This window comes from Microtus pennsylvanicus, chromosome 4 (assembly GCF_037038515.1).
Source record: "Microtus pennsylvanicus isolate mMicPen1 chromosome 4, mMicPen1.hap1, whole genome shotgun sequence".
Classification (NCBI taxonomy): domain Eukaryota; kingdom Metazoa; phylum Chordata; class Mammalia; order Rodentia; family Cricetidae; genus Microtus; species Microtus pennsylvanicus.
The window spans coordinates 75,935,797-75,956,340 of NC_134582.1; the positions used below are offsets into that span (position 1 = coordinate 75,935,797).

General features: G+C 46.8%; 2 protein-coding genes across 10 annotated transcripts in view; one reads left to right on the plus strand and one right to left on the minus strand.

The window, feature by feature from the left end:
* Positions 1-4,468, plus strand: part of Ubqln1 (ubiquilin 1) — a 40,765-nt gene extending 36,297 nt beyond the window's left edge. For both annotated transcript variants that reach the window (XM_075969443.1, XM_075969444.1), the window contains 3 exons: positions 667-782; positions 995-1,163; positions 2,597-4,468. In XM_075969443.1, the coding sequence (XP_075825558.1) occupies positions 667-782; positions 995-1,163; positions 2,597-2,749 (438 nt within the window). In that variant the 3' untranslated portion in view covers positions 2,750-4,468. The remainder of the gene's footprint in view (positions 1-666; positions 783-994; positions 1,164-2,596) is intronic.
* Positions 681-17,784, minus strand: Idnk (IDNK gluconokinase). 8 transcript variants are annotated; one of them, XM_075969459.1, is made up of 6 exons: positions 17,568-17,649; positions 17,262-17,452; positions 13,666-13,696; positions 13,145-13,231; positions 11,946-11,989; positions 9,283-11,567 (listed from the first exon to the last, which is right to left on the minus strand). In XM_075969459.1, exons 2-6 carry the CDS (start codon positions 17,414-17,416, stop codon positions 11,216-11,218), a joined length of 669 nt encoding a protein of 222 aa, XP_075825574.1. In that variant the 5' UTR covers positions 17,417-17,452; positions 17,568-17,649; the 3' UTR covers positions 9,283-11,215. The 8 variants fall into 8 exon arrangements, with proteins under 8 accessions (XP_075825568.1, XP_075825574.1, XP_075825570.1 ...); XM_075969453.1 differs by lacking the exons at positions 17,262-17,452; positions 17,568-17,649 and adding an exon at positions 681-827 and having other exon boundaries at positions 11,201-11,567; positions 13,562-13,696; XM_075969455.1 differs by lacking the exon at positions 17,262-17,452 and having other exon boundaries at positions 17,568-17,682.
* Positions 17,785-20,544: the final 2,760 nt, after the last annotated feature.

Here is a 20,544-nt window from a genome sequence, read left to right on the forward strand (position 1 = left end):
ACAGTATTATTTCAAGACATAAAAGTGGTGTTGGTGCTTTTGAAGCTGGTAGTTCTCAGGGTTGCTCTCTGGCTGAAATGGTGGTTAGTCCAGCCAGTCGTTGTCAACGGTCAGTGTTGTCCTTGGTCTGCTGCAGTGAGCTCATTGCCCTCTCGTCAGTCAGGCGTGGGTATCTGAAAATGAGGAAGCTACACTTAGGACACTGTTGGTTCAACTTTGGAGCAATTGCAGCAATTGTCTGAGGTGGCAGACTGGCAGCATTGTTATATTAGTAGCAGACAGCGTGTGGTCAGAAGATGCACACAGCTTCCACCATATTGCCGCCATCCAATACATTGTACATTTGGAGTTGCTAAGAAATAGTTCTTTTTTCTTTTTTTTTTCTTTTTTTCTGTTGGAGAAAGGGGAAATGTGACTTCTTGGATTGCTCTTAATTGTCTTCATTCTGAAAAATGTCCTTTATGGTAGGCTTGCAACTGAGTCAAGTAATGACCTATGTGTGGAATTTGCTGTCAAAAGAGGAGAGTTTGTGTGTATTTTGGGAAGAAATATACAGCTATCTGGGAGTAAGGTTTTAGGTTTTCTTCGAAAATATAACCAAGTTGGAAAAATGTACCTACCTTGCTTTTAATGCTTTGGTAACCACTGCTTTTCCTTCTTCCTTAGATGCAGAACCCTGACACACTGTCAGCGATGTCAAACCCTAGAGCCATGCAGGCATTGTTGCAGATCCAGCAGGGCTTGCAGACCTTGGCAACAGAAGCCCCCGGCCTCATCCCAGGGTAGGCTTATTTGGGAGAGATTCGAAAGCACAGGATGGTTCATTTCTGTGAGAATTAGAGAATTAATATCATTTGGCATTTTATTTTGGCTGTTGAGTTATTTCTTAGTCAGTTTTCAAAGTTATATATCTGCTTACTTTTAAGAAAATAACTTAGCCAGTATCATGTTCAGATGTAACTGACTCCACCCCCTTTGTGTGTGCTCTCCCTAGGTTTGCTCCTAGCTTGGGGGCAGCAGGCAATTCTGGAGGCTCATCAGGAAACAACGCACCTAGCTCTGCACCTAATGAAAACACGAGCCCCACAGGGGGCGCCACCGAGCCAGGCCACCAGCAGTTCATCCAGCAAATGCTGCAAGCTCTTGCTGGGGTGAATCCTCAGGTGACAATGCTTTTCTTTACAGATTCTGCATGCCTAGCCTAAGTATAGAATTTTCCAAAAAGGCAAAAAGAAAGCAGCAGCCATTTAGTATTCAGATAATGAAAAGTACTATTCAAGGATGTTACATCTAAAGACATGCATTACAGAAATTGTTACTTTTGCTACTATATCAGACACCAAAGAAAAGAATGCTTCAATCTAATGCCATAGTATTTAGAAATAGCCTTATAAAATGTAAGTTTTGAAGTACTTTCTTCAAAGTCATTTGAAATAGGTTTTATAAAGGTTTATCAGAGAAAACGTAAAAATATTGTCAGTATTTCAGAACAACTGTATCTAGGCTTCCTATTCTAGCCTGTCCCCTCCCCCAGCACTTCCTGTAGTGACTTAATGTGTGTGGACTCCTTAGTCTTGCATCTATGAATATGTATTGTCTTTACTAAGAATTTACCAGTAAGGGGGCCTGAAGAAATGATTTGCTCAGTGGTTAAGAGCACTGGCTGTTCTTCCAGAGGACCCACACCAATCCCCAGCACCCACATGGTGGGTCACAGCACCTGTAACTTTAGTCTCAGGGCTCTTCTAACATCTGTGAGCATCAGGCATGCACATGGTGCACTATAACACATGATTACAACCAGGCACATTCAGTGTCAATGCAGACAAAGCATCAGCTGTCTGGGCATGGGCCTTAAGAAGAGTTCCTGCTTGTTTACAAGCCTCTACAGTGGTGGGATTTATTAAGCCAGGGAATTTATTAAGCCAGTTTTACTCTTTGTGGGAGATGGGGAGAAAGAGAGCCTAGGGAATCAAATCCAAGACCCCAAGCACTCACCTCCAGTCTCTAAGTTTTTTGGGGGGTTTTTTGGGGGGGGGTTGGTTTTTCGAGACAGGGTTTCTCTGTGGTTTTGGAGCCTGTCCTGGAACTAGCTCTTGTAGACCAGGCTGGTCTCGAACTCACAGAGATCCGCCTGCCTCTGCCTCCCGAGTGCTGGGATTAAAGGCATGCGCCACCATCGCCCGGTCTAAGTTTTTTTTTTTTAAGGCAGAATTACATAGTCTGTGTGTCATGATAAAACGCTAAACAACTTTTAAATATGATGGATATTTAAAATTATAGCTAAATTATTTAAATCATATTTTGCTCATTTGAAGTAAATATGCACATATATATGTAAGGATAAATTATAGACTAACACTTAAAAATGTCCACTTTCTAAATAATTGTAGGTGGTCTTGTATATTTTAGTTAAGTAAGTTCATTCTTTTTAATAACCAGATATGTGTATGTATCTCAGGGCACAGGTAACAATTTAAAGAGAGCTCGACAGACCAGCATTCGTTGTTTAAAAAGCAGTTGATGTGTTTGAGCAGTGGTTGGGTTAGCATAGACTGCCTCTCCTTAGAGTGTGCTTCTCTGCTCTCTTCAACAGCTGCAGAGTCCAGAAGTCAGATTCCAGCAACAACTGGAACAGCTCAGTGCCATGGGATTTTTGAACCGTGAAGCAAACTTGCAAGCACTGATAGCAACAGGGGGCGATATCAATGCAGCAATTGAAAGGTTACTGGGCTCCCAGCCATCATAGCAGCATTTCTGTATCCTGAAAAAAATGTAATTTATTTTTGATAACGGCTCTTAAATCTTTAAAATAACCTGCTTTATTTCATTGGAATTCTGTGCTGTTATAAAGGAAACCAATAGGACGCATCTGAGGTGGAGTGCGGTAGGATATGCGGGTGTCTGTATCTTTGGAACAGTGGGAATCAATGTTTTCAGTTAAGGCTGCTGCATGCATCAAACACTTGGCATTCATTGTAATTTTTTAAAATATCACCTTTTCTAATTGGGTGAACAAATTTTTGTCCTGCATCTGTCCAACTAACTTGCTTTTTAAACATAACCCCATGGTAGTAATTTATGTAGAATAAAGGCATTACAAAGCAGATCATTGCGCTCCATGATTTGTGGTACAGTATTGCTAATTGTGACTTTGGCATGTACTTTTGCTAACAACGCTGTAAGGTTTATATTACTGACAGTTTGCTTATGTGTGTGCAGTACAAACTAGTGCACATTTATAGGTCGTCTAAGCAAAATCCCTGTAACCAGAAACGTAAAATAAGGGTTCTCAATTGTGTAGACTCTTACAGCATCTTTGATAAACATCTCTCAGCAGAAGTGCCATTTAGTCAGGTGTGTGGACAATAAAGAAAACTGATTCTGGTTATCATTATAGGGACATTTAATTGTACAGACAATATAATGTAACAATATTTCAACATTAACATAATGGCTGTAAATTACCTTTATTTTGTGCAGACTGAAGGAGCACTGTAACATACTCCAGTGCTTTTGCCGGGGCTTCTGCCCCCCCCCACCTCCCCGTGCGTGTCTAAGCAGCACTGTGTTTGATTGAAATGCTGCTTTCACTGAAAGTGCTGATGTCTCCGTTTTAGTCGCCATATAGAAGTAGAGCTATCTTTTGGGTTTATCAGCTTTCTCATTCATAGGCAGTACCTGGATTTAAAATGATTAGTGAGCCACTTGTTTCTGAAGTGTTTGCCTAGTTCTATTATGAAATAGTTGAATGTCGTGCTGTTCAGGGCCTCAGAGAAGGGGGTGGGGGAGGGGTGAGACAGAATCTATTCTGGATTGGGCCAGTCTGAACTAAGTAATACTGGCAACCAAGATTCTGTGAAGATTCTATGCATATAGTAGTGTCAGTCTGGTGGAAACAAAGAGCCGTTTTAACAATTTTGAGTAAGTTTGGCTATCCTATAGCCTCTTTCTTCCTCCCCAAAGAAATTCTGTTTGCCTAACTCTCACACTGTTGAGATGATACATTCCTTCGGGACCAATTAAAATACAGATTTAGGGTCAGTGATATATGCGGCTGGCTCTGGTTCAGTATTCTCTTAGGTCATTGTATTCTCTTGTACAGTTATCCAAAATTATAATGTTGAAATGATCTCAGATGAGTTCAGACGAATAAAATCAAGGGAAAGAGAAGATGAATTTCATAACTTGTTTAAGTTGCTTGCTATTAAAAGGTTGGGAGACCAGGTTGCCCCAGACTGCTCACTGTTGTGACACTTTCCCCAAGCAGAAAGCATGTGCAGAGGGCAGGGTGGAGGCGGGGCTGGAGGAGGCTGGCAAGGATAGTGTTCGAGTCTCTGCTCTCTGCCTTATGCCTCGGTCTGTCTGGTTTAAAGACTTCTGTACTGGTGAATGGCACCACACGAGGGGCAGTGTCATGCCAGCTTGATTTATTAATCACAAAATAACAATAAATTTCCAGCTTTTACACTGGTTTGTCTTGCCTCTTTTGTAGAAAGATGTCTTTGTTTTTTCTCAACACATCTTAATAACAAGCCTATTTGGCGTGATTTATCCTGAATTTTATGAGAAGTTGGGTATTTCTTAGGAGGGTCTTACTCTGTAGACCGGCTGTTCGGAAATTCAGTATGTATGTGTCCCCAGACTGAGTGAATCTGGTCCTCCTCCTGAATAAGGCTCCCGAGTACTATAATAGCATGGGCCACCCTGTCCTGCAAGAACAGTGTTGGACAGTGAGCCAACCGGCAGGTTAGATGCTTTCAGTGTGAGCAGAGGAGAAGTGAGTGCAGGCAGAGGTTGTTCTTACACCAAGTTCTGTAGAACAATTTGAGTAAAGAGTGGGGGGGGGGATTGATAGCAAATAGTCAGGCAGGTGATGGCTGGTCTGTGTTCAGGATTTCTAATCTCAAGCCAGGTGGGGTTGTGCATGTCTGTAATGGGGAGATGCAAAGTTTGAGGCCTGTCTGGATATACAGTGAGATCCTGTGTATGAAAAGACTAAAGAGGAAAAAAAATACTCTTGGATTTCAAGTTTGGTTTAACCATAGTAATGAAAGGGATTATTATTATCTAGGGCCTTACCGTGTACCTCTGGCTATCCTAACCTCACAGTGATCACCAGCCTATGGGGATAGATTGACGTCGTTACAGGGTGATGGGACAAGATAGCAGAAACATCCCAGAACACAGTTCATCTGTCTGCGTTTTGTGTTATAAGGGTGCCAAGAACTGACCCTGCTCCTGAAGTCCACAGGTAATGTGTGTGGGAGTGTTCACTAAAGCAGCTGACGTCACATTGTGTTGAAATCATCTGTCGGAAATGCTCTGAGCCAGAAGTTTCCGTTGTTTTGGGTTTTAGAGTAGATGTGCTACTGAGATATCTAAGGAGTGTGCCCCAAGACTAGATAGAAAATCCATTGTTTTATGTACACCTTATACACGGTATTTTAAATCACTTTGTGGATGGAACAGAGTTTGTATCCACTGGCTCACCAGAAAGCAAGTGTGTCACTATCTCTCCTTCCTATATGGACAGTCTGGCTGTTTGACATCACCATAACTGGCTGAATATATATGCCACCAATGAACAGCCATTTCCTTACACCCAGTCACACATAATTAGTGGAAATGTGACAGACACAGCAATACAGTGGGAGAAAACCACACCCCCAGGCCAGAATCCCCAGATCAACAGCAAACTCTCTGCTTTCAGCTGCAGTACTGCTTCTGATTAAACGCTTAAAGTTCCTTGTATTGTTATTCAGGTGAGAAACCTCAAAGGCAGCCCAGGAACTGGGAAGTGGGTCTTCTGGAGATGTGTGGGAATATGTGACTGACTGGTGTTTTCAAGTGTTTCTTCCAGAGTGCTCTGCCACATTAACAACTTTTTTTCCTTTTTTTGGGGGGGGGGGTGTCTCTGTTTGATACCTAACTTGACTTCTGGGATGAATGCACACAGCCTAGCCCTTCAGTCAGCCCATCGTGTGGTTGCGGGTGCTGTCTAGAGGCAGTTTTGCTGTGTTGTGCACATTGTCTTCATCACAGTTAGAGCCATCTTTTACCGCAGCCTGCGTGAATGAAAGGAATGAACACCTGGAGTCTCACTTGTTGCTATTGTCTAAAACAGCCTCAGTATTCACATTTTCCGTGAATCCGTTGTAGATGTTTTGCCACACATCTTTAAAACATTAATGCCATTTCTATTTTAAAGTGTCTACAGTCGGCCTTTGAGTATTCAGAGTTCCTTTCAGTTTGGAGTTGTAATCAGTCATTGGCTGTTTCACAAGCAGCATACTGCCCAGCAGCCTGTGTTCACAAACACTGATGGGTCCACTCTCTCAGGACTTCATCAGAATGCTTCACTTTTTTTAGCCTTACGCCTTGTTTTCCTTTGTGACTTTTAGTTCACTTTTAAAGGGAGAGAGACCACGCCCCAATGGGCTGGTATCTCAGCAGCTATTGGCTGGAGGAGTGGAAGGACCTCCTGCACCCCCCCCCCATCTCAGTCTCGGGACTGATCCTAGAACTAGCCAGTCCCAGGGCCGTGGCCTCTCAACCTGAGTGCCACTTGCTAACACTCCCCTACTTCCACCCTGTTTTCTCTGGACCCTTGGTTTGCTGTCATGATTGGCAGGCTGAGGAGATGGCTTGGTTGCTCAGGTGGCTGCCGCACAAGCACGAAGACCTGAGTTCAGGTCTGTGATTCCAGGCCTGGGAGTGTGGAGACTGTCAGACTAGCCTTTAGCCTTATCAGTGAATTCCAGGTTCAGAACTGTCGCAACAAGCAAGTAAAGGAAGCTGTGACCAGGGAAAGAAATATGACATTTGTGTCGGTCTCTTCACACAAGCTTACAGATACACATTCCCACGTTGACAAGCATGTTCACCACACATAACACACGGGGGGGGGGAGTCCAACCCTCTAGCTCATTAATATGCACTCTTGGCGGGACACGAGAATGACACCACTCCCAAGATAGTTAAGTGTCTGCTCAGATGTTCCCTAACGCCTTGCACGAGAATGCCACTCCCAGGTCTCTGGGGCCAGAAAGCAAGCAGCAATCAGGGATCTTGGGGACTCCCTGCCATTCGGTTGCCATGGAGACAGCCACAAAGGCATAGAAAGGGCCAGATGTAGACACGGTGAGAGGCTGGAACACAGTGCTCACCCACTTCTGTGAGTAGAAGACAGACTTGCATTTTACTGCTATAGTTGAGGGACAGAGATCAAAGAACGTCTGACTGAGTAATTATTCGGTGAGTCCAGGCTCCTCCAGGACAGCGGTACTTAGCCTGTGGGGCGAGACCTTTGGGAGTCAACCACTTTCGCAGGTGGTCCTGCAGCCTGAGTGGGCCAGCAGCGTCTCCCCAGGGTTTCTGCTGCACGTCCTTGGTCAGCACCAACACTGTGTGGAGCAGCTGGCAGGTCTTCCTCCAGATTCCCGTCTGGACTTCCCTCACTGGTGGATCAGGACCTTTTCTTCCCCTAAGTCATTCTTTTTTTTTATTATTTATTTATCATTTATTTATTATTATACAGTGTTCTGCCTGTATGTTTGCATGCCACAAGATGGTATTGGATCTCTTTGTAGACGGTTGTGAACCACCATGTGGTTGCTGTGAATTGAACTCATAACCTCTCAGGATGGTGGCTGACTGTATCTCACTCTGACATATAAGGGGGGGCGGGTGTGACAAAATCAGCTGAGTCTCCAAAGGTTCCCTGCTAGTCAGGTTTAAGGCCTGTCAAAAGTGTGGTCTTTTCTGGGTAGGGCAGTTCCAGCCTGGACAGCCAGAATAAAGCTAGGCAGGAGAAGGTGGAGTCAGGCAGACATGACGTAGCTGCTGATGCCCCCCCCCCCCAACACCTTTCCAGTAAACCACAGCCTCATTGCAATACACAGCTTAATTCGCCAGGCAGTGGTGGTGCACGCCTTTGGGAGGTATAAGCAGGCAGAGTTCAATGCCAGCCTGGTCTACAAGAGCTAATTCTAGAACAGGCACCAAAATTACACTGAGAAACCCCTGCCCAGTTTGTTTGTTGTTCTATTTTGAGACAAGGTCTCACTGTAGCTCTGGCTAGCCTGGAACTGAGTAAGTAGGCAAGGCTGGCCTTGAACTAACAAGAGATTCAGCTGCCCCTGGTCTGCTGAGATTAAAGGTGAGCATCACCATGCCTGGCCTCATTGGACCATGTTCTGACACCAGGGAGGACATGTCCCAAATAACTTGGCAAAGAGGCAGAGCAGAAAGGCCACAGGAGTGCCGAGTTCGGTCGCTCTCCTTGCTGCTGTGACCAAGCACCTGGCACCTTGGGGAAATCAGGGTAGGCTCACGTGGCTTCACGGTGGGCGAGGGCAGCATGGCGGCTTGAGCCTGTAGTGACTGGTGACTTGCATTCAGTCAGCATGGAGTGGAGCCTGCTCTCAACGCATGTGCTTTATATTTAGAGTGGGACCCAAGTCCATGGGCTGGAGAGCCCACGTTGGGGTGGGGAGCCCCCAGGTGCTGCACTATCCACAGTGAGTGTATATGTCCACTCCACCTGGAGAACCCATTTCTGCAAAGCTGCGGGAACATCTGTCCTTGGGATAAGTCAGTTCTGTAAAAATCTTAGGAAATCATGGCATTTCTCCCTTCTGTAGTATCCCAGAAGTGTATCAGTGGATAAACCTGATTTTTCCTGTAGGGCAACCGGATCCCTCCCCCCACACCATGAAGCCATGGCGTGAAAAGGATCCAGTCCTTGTTCTCACAGCCAAAATCTACATAAAAATAATCCGCTATGAGCTTTCTTTATTGACAGCACTCACTGAAGAGAGGAGACTCAGAAGCTGTAATCTCCTGGTCTGCTCTGACTTAACATTCTGTATTACCCATTACCTTGGTTTCAACTAACAGGACCATAGCCCAGGAGATTAACTATACAGGAAAAAGGCCTGAGTCAGAAAGGAAAATTCTCACCTGGGCACCCTGCTGGAGTCAAGCGGGGCCCCCAGAAGATATTCCTTTAAAGTCAACCAGCTAGGTGCTGCTGCAAATCAAGCCCACAGGCCAGTAGCTACCAGGGGAGCTTCACAACCACACCCCTGCTGAGACATAAGGTGCCTGCTTGCCAGATCCACCAGTCTCATGACCATGAAAATGCATGCTTGATACTATTTTGGGGGGGGGGGGGGTCGAGACAGGGTTTATTTTTTTTTTAATGTTTTCTTTCTTTTTTTTAAATATTTATTTATTTACTATGTATACAATATTCTGTATGTATGTATGCCTGCTGGCCAGAAGAGGGCACCAGACCCCATTACAGATGGTTGTGAGCCACCATGTGGTTGCTGGGAATTGAACTCAGGACCTTTGGTAGAGAAGGCAATGCTCTTAACCTCTGAGCCATCTCTCCAGCCCTCTCGAGACAGGGTTTCTCTGTAGCTTTGGTGCCCGTCCCAGAACTAGCTCTTGTAAACCAGGCTGGCCTCGAACTCCCAAAGATCCGCCTGTCTCTGCCTCCGGAGTGCTGAGATTAAAGGCGTGTGCCACCACCGCCCGGCTGCTTGATACTATTGTTACCGCCTATGTAAACTGAAAGCTTTGTGGATCACTCCTTACTCTTACCCTCTTTATACCTTTTACCCCTATGCTGCTTCTTTTCCCTTCCCCTTATCCCTTACATCTTGCCCTTACGCCCTTATTCTCATCTTCCCCCAAGGAATAAAGAAACTTTCAGGAAAAACATGCCTAAGTCAGTTTGTTTTACCCCTCGGGTCCATTTTCCAAGCCCAGTCTTCGCTTGTCATAGAAGTCCTATTCTGAACCCTGAGAGAGTACTGAGGTCAGGACCTAGTAGCTCTGATAGGATAGGTCCTCCCCATCCTCTCGACTGAAAAGATCCCTCGTGGGTATGGTTGCACACACCTTTACTCTCAACTCTCTGGGTTTGAGGTCAGCCTGGTCGATGTAGGGGGCTCCAAGATAGCCAGGACTACATAGACACTGACTCAAAAAATAAACAGTTAAAGAAAATGGGGGGGGGGGGGGCTGGAGAGATGGCTCAGAGGTTAAGGGCATTGCCTGCTCTACCAAAGGTCTTGAGTTCAATTCCCAGCAACCACATTGGTGGCTCACAACCATCTGTAATGAGGTCTGGTGCCCTCTTCTGGCCTACAGGCATACACAGACAGAATATTGTATACATAATAAATATTGAAAAAAAGAAGAAGAAAATGGGGTATGCCAGGCGGTTGTGTGTGCGCCTTTAATTTCAGCACTCAGGAGGCAGGCAGATTTCTGTGAGTTCTAGAACAGCCTGGTGTACGTGTCTTATACAGCTTTAAAAAAAAAAAGCTTTAAGTGTGATGTACATACACAATGGAATTCTATATAGTTGTAAAAAGGCCCAATTCTCTCCCAAGCAGGACCTGAACTTAAAGTTTTATATACATTTATGATGTGTACACCAAGCAGGCAGGAAGAGATCTTAAGAAAGACTGAGAAACCATGAATGCAGGAAGGTGGCCACCTGGGGAAAGGTGCCCTTGTCACCTGCCAGGGAGGAGCAGGGGACAAGGGCGGGGGAAGGCTGTGAAGGGGGATGAATTAAAGCAAAGCATAATGGCAGATTATAGAACATAATGACACATGAATGAAGATGAAGCCGGTTATGGTAGTGCACGCCTTTAATCCCAGCACTGGGGAGGCAGAAGCAGGCGGATCTCTGGGCTTCAGGATGCTCTGCAGAGTGAATTCCAGGACAGCTAGAGCTGTTAACACAGCGACACCCTGTTTGAAAACCAACGGCAGTATGGTGTGAGATGCCTGCAGTCAGTGGCTGCTTTGATTCAGGTTTCTATTGCTGAGACCAATTCCAGCGGGCCTCCAGGGTAGCATATTTCATCCATTTGTGCAGACACAAGCACAAGGCATTGTTCTTTCAAATGGGAGTGATTTCTAGCATTGATTGCACAATTTCCACTGACCATCTGGTTCCATTATACACGATTTAAGTTTAAGCTTAACTTTTACCATCCTTTCCCCTCCTCCTGGCACACCTGCAGGACACCTGGAGGACACCTGCGGCACACCTGCGGGACAACTGCACACTGAGTCCATACAGGCAAACGGTGCTCTCCACGTACTGCAGTTTGCTCTCAATTAGAAACTAGAATACACCGGCGAGGAGGACCTTGAACTAGAGTGCGCCTACCCCGCAGGTGTGGAATTATAACTTCATTGGCAGAGCTTCCAGAACGGCATCGGCGATCTCTGAGAGACTTTGGTCCACGCTGACCTGGATGAAGTGTTCAGGAGCTGATGGAGGCTCCAGAATACTGAACTGGGACTGCAGTAACTCGGGCGGCATAAAATGTCCTTTTCTTTGGGACAGGCGTCTGGAAATGATCTCAAACGAGCCGCTGAGATAGACCACCAAGAGCTGTTGGCTGGCCAGCCTTTCCTCTGTGGACCCGTCGCTTTTCAGGGGCCCATCACTTCTTCCCTGTATCAAGATGTCTCTGTACTTTCTCTTCAGGGCTGAACAGGCTAGAATGACATGCTGTCCCAAGGCCACCTCTCTGTTTCCAAAATATAAGGAACATGATGCACCCCACACCCAGAGGGAAAAAAAGAGATGAGGGCTGCAGAATGGGGGTACTTTGTGTCAATTCTAAGTGGCGGAGTAGCCTCTACCAATGCAAAGTGTTACTTGGAAATGGAGCCCTGAGTGTGCTCAGCCTTAAGTGGAGGTTTCACCAGTGATCTGAATGATCTTGGGTTCCAGGCATCCTCAGTTCCTTGTTAAATGGCCCCTTCCGAGCTGTTCGGAGGGCAGAGCTGACTGAGGACCTGGTTTACCCACGTCTTTGACTCTACCCTGATGGGTGCAGCCAGTTGTAATTTCAGAAGTGATGTTTTAACTCACTGGATTATACCGGGGCCAGATGATTTCTTACCTTACTAATATGTCGTGCAAGCTGCAGAGCCATGGAATCCTGTCCTGAAATTAGAACAAGAATTAGAAGCTTTCCCAGGTAAGAAACAATAGAACCATAGTTGCAAATGTTAGTTCCAGAGAGATCTTAGTGGTTATGGGAACTGGGCATGGCCAGGCTGAGGGCCATGCCCAAGGCCCTATACCCACAGAAACCATTCCTTGGCTCTGGTGTCAATGGCTCTTTCATAGTAGTGTAAGTCCCCTTAAGGTACATCCTTTAAACCTCCCGCAGCCTCCCCGCTGTGTGACTGTCACACACCTCTTACCATAGCTAATATATCCTCCCGGTACACCTGATCAGAACCTGCAGCTAGGCGCGGCTGCAGCTTTCTACCCCAGCCCTTGCTTGAGTTGACCACCCCAACAGGGTTTCTCTGTAGCCTGGCTCTGTAGAGCAGGCTGGCCTTGAACTCAGAGATCCTCCTGCCTCTGCCTCTGAAGTGCTGGGGTTAAAGGTGTGTGCCACCACTGCCCCACTGAGTTAACTTCTTAATGTACCACTTGAACTTGGTCTTTCAAATTGTCTCTTGTAGTGCCTTGGTTAGCCAGGGTTTCCTACCACATTCAAGCACTGATGGGAATAGACAAGATGATGGTATTATTAAGCTTTTTTAAATTTTTTTTGTTTATTTAACTTTATTTTATGTGCATTGGTATGAAGGTATCAGATCCCCTGCAACTGGATCTTCAGACAGTTGTAAGCTGCCATGTGGGTGCTGGGAATTGAACCCGGGTCCTCTGGAAGAGAAGTCAGTGCTCTTAACCACTGAGCCATCTCTCCAGCCCCTTATTGGGCTTTTTAATTTTAACTTTTGGATATATTTCTTTAAGTATGATTTTGTTTTATGTGAGTATTTTGTCTGTGTGTATATAAGCGTGCTCAGGGCATGCAGTGCCCACAGGAGCTAGAAGAGGGCAAGGGAATCCCCTGGAACTGGAGTTACATACAGGCAGCTGTGAGCTGCCATGTGGGTGCTGAAACAGAGCCCACTCGGGGATTAGAGATTAAAATCCTGCAACAAACTGTGGCTGGCTGTGCACGAGATAGGGCAGGAGGTAGCTCATTCCTGGGGCTGAGTCCATGGGAAAGTCCAGGCTCCGGGCTAATAAAGAAGGAGGCATGATACAGAGATCCTGGACGCCCGTAGCCAACGTTACCTGGTCGCTCAGCGGTACCCCTCTCCCCATTTTCATCCGATTCTCTTCAGAGTGGTAATCATCGGCATCATAGAATTTCCATCCCAGCTTTAGGAAGGAAGGAAAAAGTATATATAGCATCAGCAAGGCCCATGGGACAGTCACCAGGAGCGTACTGACAGGGAGGTATAGAAATCACTGGTCTGGGGGCTGGAGAGATGGCTCAGAGGTTACAAGCACTGGCTGCTCTTCCAGAGGTCCTGAGTTCAATTCCCAGCAACCGCATGGTGGCTCGCAACCATCTGTAGTGAGATTGGATGCCCTCTTCTGGTGTGCAGGTGTACATGCAGATAGAGCACCCATGTACATAAAATTAAATAAATCTTGAAGGAAGGAGGGAAGAAGAACCACTGGTCTGAGGCTGCCCCTCTCACTTACCATTATCAAGAAGAAACCTGGATTGCCATGCAAAGGCATCACACCATAGGTCATAAGAAAGGGAGGAAGCAGTGGACAAGAGCACAATGGATGAGAGACGTTACCTTGGAGGCCAGCAGTGTGCCCACGGTAGATCTGTGGAAAGAACAGAGATGTCTCCATTTCTGCCCTGTAGTAGGAGGCTGCTTGTTTGTTCCTGGCTGCTCAGCCCCGAAATAACCACGTAGAAACTATTATTTGCAATACTGTTTGGCCAATAGCTTAAGCGTATTTCTGGCTAACTCTTAAATTTTAAATGGACCCATCTCCATTAATCTATGTGTGTCCACGTCGCTATGGCTAACCAGCAAGATTCTGTCCAGAGTCTGTCTCTGGCGGAGCTACGTGGTTTCTCCTGACTCTGCCTTCTTTCTTCTAGTTTTCAGTATAGTTCTCCCTGCCTAGTTCTACTCTGCCTATCAATAGGCCAGGGCAGTTTTTTAATTTATTTATTTAAAAAAAAATACTATTTTGTTTTGTGTTGGCCAACTACTCGGGGTCTGTCCTGAAGTATATTTGATACACCGAGTGAGCGGGGAGTCTAATAAAATTTAATCTCCTGCAGAACTGTGTAACGTTTGGGGGGCTATAAATGCATCAAAGCGGGCTGGAGAGATGGCTCAGTGGTTAAGAGAATTGCCTGCTCTTCCTAAGGTCCTGAGTTCAATTCCCGGCAACCACATGGTGGCTCACAACCATCTGTAATGAGGTCTGGTGTCCTCTTCTGGCCTGCAGACACACACACACAGAATATTGTATGCATAATAAATAAAGATTTAAAAATAAAAATAAATGCATCAAAGCATTGCTAGTTTACTAGATACACAGAAGGGGCTGGAGAGGTGGCTCATCAGTTAGAGCACTGGCTGCTCTTCCAGCGGCCCTGGGTTCGGTTCCCACCTCCACATGGCAGTTCATAACCATCTTCAACTCCAGTTGCAGGGGATCTGGTGCCCTCTTCTGGCTCCTTTGTATACTGCACCCAAGTGGTACTCATACAGGCAGGCAAAGATAATAATAAAACAACAATCCATACACATAAAGGACAGACCTAAAAGACAAGGTCAGTAACTCAAGAATGGTCAAGGCCAATGGTTAAGACAGAGTGTCCCACAGAGCATGTGAGGGAGAGCTGGGGCCCCAGTCTTCTTTCTGTCATTAAATGATTATCCCCATAGCTAACTGGGTTTCTCAAGTCCTCAGTTTGTGCAGGGGAAGGGAACCACACAAGGTGTCCTTTCGCCTCTAGTTTCTTCAGCCAATTAAAAGAACTTTATTTTATGCATAGGAGTATTTTTGTTTTCATGTAAGTTAGTGCCCTGTGGTGATACTGTGTTTCCATTTAAGTTAGTGCCCTGTGGTGATACTGTGTTTCCATTTAAGTTAGTGCGCTGTGGTGATATTGTGTTTTCATGTAAGTTAGTGTGCTGTGGTGATACTGTGTTTCCATTTAAGTTAGTGCACCGTGGTGATATTGTTTGTGCTTTAACAAATAAAGCCTGCCTGACGATCAGAGTGTGGAGCTAGCCACACTAGTTAGCCACAGAGGGCAGGCAATAGTGGCACACTCCTTTAATCCCAGCACTCCAGATACAGAGGCAGATGGATCTCTATGAGTTCAAGGTTGGGCTACAATGAGATTGAAGTAGTCTAAAAGAGAAACAGAACCAAGTGGTGGTGGCTCACACCTTTAATCCCAGCACTAAGGAGGTGGAGACAGGAAGGGATATGGCTGGGCAGAGAGAGGAATAGAAGGCAGGGGCTCAGGATCCAGTCTGAGGACTTGTAGAGACAGGACATCCCATTTGGTCTGAAGATTTAGAAGAGGTAAGAACTAATGGCTGGCTGTTCTGCTTCTCTGATCTTTCAGCCTTCACCCCCTAATATCTGACCCCAGGTTTTTACTATTAAGACCATTTAGATTCATGCTACAGTGTACCACATGTGTGCAGTGCCCATGGAGGTCAAAAGAGAGTCTGGAACTTGGTTACAGACCCTCGTGAGCCACCATGTGAGTGCTAGGGATTGAACCCAGGTCTTCTACAAGAGCAGCCAGTCCTCTTAAGCACGCACCGAGCTACCTTTCCAGTCATAATTCAATTTTTATTGAATGTGTCACCTAGTAGTTCCCAAAAGACAAAGATGAGACCACTATGATGTGCTGGGATTAAAGGTAAGTGCCACCACACCTGGCCAAACCAGAGTTCTGCACAGAAAAAAAAATTATATTTACAATCAACCTAGATTAACTATGAATAAACATTAGCCACCAACTCTAGTCTAAAAGAAGAGCTAAGTTATGAAAGGAAAAATCCATCGTGTCTGCTCCATCCAGATCTAAACTAGAGGACCCGGATGCCCGTTCACGCACAATGGACGACGGCAGGAACAAGGTGCAGCATGGGGCTCATAAGCAATGACTGGATTTAAGCTTACAACCCAACTTCAGTGTACATATGTCTCTCTCCCAGCAGGTTGGGCTAAAAGTCACTTTAGAAGACAGTTGGGGAGAGGGAAGGACTGAAGAAATCCAGATTTAAGTTTATTCTAGCAGAAGCTGAGATGGCTTTGCTGCAATGTAAAATAAAGGAAAACAGCACTACCGCTGTTCTCCGGCTCATCCTTCCAGTCTCCATGACAAGGACAATCAGCGCTTATAATGGGATAGGTGCTGTTCTGGGCGTGAGAGAAAGGGTCTCTAAAGGGGAAGAGGCAATGAACAGAGAGAGCAGGTTTCCCAATTATACAACAGCAGGGATTTTCAGGCTTAGTGAGTTCTGTTTTGTGGCTGCTGGGACTGGACGCAGGGCTTGACAGCAGAGAATGGCGGACTGTGCCTGTGATCTCAGCACCTAGAAAACTGAGGCAGATCGCTGCTTTTGAAAGGCCAGCCTCGGTTGCATATCAAAAATCCTAGCTCAAATTAAATACTGCTAAATAATTAATAAATTAGAACGCCTGCTGGGGGATAAAAGTGTTGGAAGCCTAAAGCTACCTTCTGGGGCTGGAGAGATGTCTCGCTGGTTAAGAGCGCATCCTGCTCTTGCAGAGCGCTTGAGATCCGTTCCCAGGACCTACCTGGAGCCCAGCTGCAGAGGATAAGATGCGTCTGCGGGCATCTGCACTCGTGTGTGTGCAGGTGCGGGCCCAAACACATACACGCAAGAAAAATAAAATTTCCATTTTCAAGACCTAGCTTACCTTACCGTTTGGAAAATTCCTGATAGGACACAGTAACCCTTAAAAGACTCTGGTGTGGGGGCCCACAGAAGTGGGTCGCCCCACCTTGACTGAAGGTCAGAGGGCGCCCCAACGTGTGACTACGAACCTCTGGTTCACCAGTTAGCATCTATTTTGTTGCCTGTAGTTGCATGTTGCAGTTTGGTGTCCTTGGGTTATATCGGTGCAGTGCGGTGTCTATCAAACGAAATGCCTACTTCTGGCTTACTTCTAAGCTAACTGCACCGGGCTGGGAAGAAACTGCATAGTTTGCAGAGTCCTGAGTACGTTCCATATGAACAGGAACACGATCAAGGAAGACAATACCTTGCAGGGTGATCTTCACTTTTCAATGTCTATTCAGAAAAATCCGGAAACTCACCCAGGAGGGGAACCATCTGCCCAACCAGATAGAGCTTTACAGACCCAGGACAAGGTTCACCTCTTGGTTTGGGACTTTGCACCCTCCCACTTGCTCGGCAAGATGCCTGAGGTCCAGGTTTGTAAGGCTGGAGCTAAAAGCTGTGGCGGGCTGCGTCTTTCCCGTAACAACTTTCCGCTCTGTACTCCAGCAGCCTCCCTACGCCCGACCTTCATTCCTCGGCTTTCATCCGTGGTGAACCTGGGGAGCGGCTAGCGAGGCAGGAGAGCAGGGGACTTCGGCAGGGGCGGCAAAGGCAGGGCTCCCAGGGCTCAGGACGCCCAACCGCCTCCCAGTTCCCGCCCGCCTGCGGCCTCCGCGACCTACTTCCCGGAGCCGCTCACACCCATCACCAGCAGCACCGCGGGTGCCTCCATCTCCCAGTTCTTCGGTCCTCGGCACCCGCTTCCGGGACAGGTCCCGCCCGGCCCCTGACGTCACCGACCACGCCCCCTGGCTCCTGTGCCGACCGCTGGGTGGTGCAGCCAGAGGGCAAATGCTGGCATTTCCAGGTGCTGCTGCTCTGCAGCTAGAAGACCACCGGGGACGCGTGGACAGTGACAGAAACATTTTACTAACAAAGACAACAATGAAAGACAAGGACGTAGAGCCAGAGAGATCTCTTTCTCTCTCTCCCCTCTCTGCTTCCCCTCCTTCTCTGCCTCCCCCCCCCCATTCCCTCCCTCCCGCTCTCTCCTATTTCACTCTCTGGCCGCAGGTCTCTTCTGTCCCCACTTTCCTGAAAGCCAGTTCCACTGGACCCCTTCCACCCGTGCAAACAGCGAATCTACGTCAGTGGCTGTCTGTGCGGGAAGTGACAGAACCCCAACTCTGCAGGGGGGGTTCTCACTAAACCCAGCTGGGCCAATGCTCGGCCGCACACCGGTGCCTCGCTGACTCTCCCAGAGGGAACCAGCCAGGTAGGCTCAGTAAAGACCCCCACCCAGGAGGCTGTCCTTCCCGGCTAGGGCTGTGTTAATGTCTAATAACTGGGAGCTGCGGCTCTCAGTAATGTTGACAATGAAATCAGGTGCGCGTGAGAGTTGGACGTGAGCTGCCGTCCATCCACGTGAACTTCTTCCTGAAAAAGCAAGACATTCGAACTCTCCCTTAGTCCACAAGCTTCACCCACAGCGACCGCCAGCCAGAGCCGCTCTAAGGACAACAGAAGGTGCTGGAGACACATGAGTGAGTCACCAAGGATCAAAGCTTCCTCACTGAGTCCCAGAGGTAAAATCAGTCTTCCCAACAAGCTTCTTCTTAAAAGCGGTGTGGTGTGGTGCGTGTGTGTGTGTGTGTGTGTGTGTGTGTGTGTGTGTGTTGTCTAAGTGTGTGCGCCCCACTTGTGTGCCTGGGTCCCTCAGAGGCCAGAAGGGGGTGCCAGATTTTTTTTATTAATTATGCATACAGTGTTCTGCCGGCCTGTATGCCTGCATGGCAGAAGGGGGCACCAGATCTCATTACAGATGCTTGTGAGCCATCATGTGGTTGCTGGAAATGGAACTCAGGTCCTCTGGAAGAGCAGCCAGTGTCCTTCACCTCTGAGCCATCTCCCTGGCCCCCGAGGGCGCCGGATCTTAGGATACTTCTAGATTTGAAAAAAAAATATCAAAATGTCTTACAAAGTGGCTGTACCACTTACATGCCCACCAAACAATGCATTAACCTTCTAATTTCTCCAAGGCACCACTAACATTTGTTGCTGTCGTTTTCGCCCCAACAATCTTGGTTATGTGTGTGAGTGTTTATCCTGCATGTCTGCAGGTGCACCACATGCATGCAGTGTTTGCAGAGATCATCAAGGGCACTGGATCCAGCAAATCTGGAGTCAGAGGGCTATGAGCTGCTACGTGAATACTGGGAAGCAAACCTGGGGCTTCTGCAGGAGCAGCCAGTGCTCTTACCTGCCAAGCCATCTCTCCAGTCACACTTCCATCCTTCGTTCTTGAGACACTGGCTCGTATTGACTTCGAAGTCATGACTCTGTCCGAGTGTCTTCTGTCTCAACTGCTGCTCTTCCTTAGCCCCGTGTGTGTTTTTACTTCCTCCTCTTCTTCTTCCCCCTTTCCCTTTTTCTCCTCCTATTCCTCCTCCATTTCTTCTTTTAATATTTATTTCTTTGATGTGCCTATGGTACTCTGCCGCAGGTACACCTGCATGCCAGAAGAGGGCATCAGATCCCATTCTAGAAGCAGTGAGTGCTTCTAGGTGCTGGGAACTGAACTCAGAACCTCTGGAAGAGCTGCCATTGCGGGCTGAGAGATGGCTCAGAGGTTAAGAGCACTGGCTGCTCTTCCAGAGGTCCTGAGTTCAATTCCCAGCAACCACATGGTGGCTCATAATCATCCATAATGAAATCTGGTGCCCTCTTCTGGTCTGGTCTGCAGACATGCATATGGACAGAACAGTGTATACATAATAAATAAATAAATAAATAAATAAATAAGTCTTTAAAAAAAAAGAGCTGCCATTGCTCAGGTTCTAAATGTTGGAATGACCCCAGGCTTTGTCTCGAGACAGCTTCTCTATTACAGGCTTTTGCTATGTGATGTTATCTTGTGTGTTTAAGTACTATGTGTAATTAGATCTTTATCCCTGATCTCTGTGCATCCATTTGCTTACTGAACTCTTAGACTGTCTAATTAGAAACTTAATATTAACAAAACAAAATCCATAAGTATGCTGCTCTCCTCTCTGAGCCTTCCACACTTTAGACAACGAACCTGCTTTCCCCATGGTTGGTGGTCTGACCGCATGAGCTAGTTTTGACCATGCTTTATCTTACACCCTCATCGAGACCTTCAGCAAATTCCTTTACCCCTGCCATCCCAGTGTGTTGGAACTCATCGTTACTTCTCATGTCTTCTTCCCCAAGCTTGGTTCCCAGCATCCTCCCCTTTTCCCCACACTGCTGAAGGAGACTGCTACTGATTTTCTTGCATCTGCCCAACTGTCCAGATTCACATAGAAGCCATTCATTTTCGTTTTTATAAGTTTTTTGTTTTTGTTTTTTCAAGACAGGGTTTCTCTGTGTAACAGTCCTGGCTGTCCTGGAACTCTCTTGGTAGACCAGGCTGGCCCCGAACTCACTGAGATCTGCCTGCTTCTGCCTCCCAAGTGCTGGGATTAAGGGCATGTGCCATCACCACCCAGCATAAATATTTACTTTTAATTATGTTTGTGCATGCGTGTGGGGGGGTATGTGCGCATAAGTGCAGTGCATGTATAGACCAGAAGAGGGTGTTGAGTCCCTGAAACTGGAGTGTGGTTGTGAACCACTCCATACAGGTACAGTTCTGGGAGC

What these genes read in the sequence shown, in the direction of transcription:
- Idnk (XM_075969459.1), bottom strand. Translation starts at nt 17,416, where the DNA reads ATGAAGGTCGGGCGTAGGGAGGCTGCTGGAGTACAGAGCGGAAAGTTG. An exon ending in GCACACTGCTGGCCTCCAAG is followed by an intron (nt 13,232 to 13,665) that starts GTAACGTCTCTC and finishes TCCTTCCTAAAG; the next exon opens with CTGGGATGGAAATTCTATGA. An exon ending in TTGCACGACATATTAGTAAG is followed by an intron (nt 11,568 to 11,945) that starts GTAAGAAATCAT and finishes TTTTGGAAACAG; the next exon opens with AGAGGTGGCCTTGGGACAGC.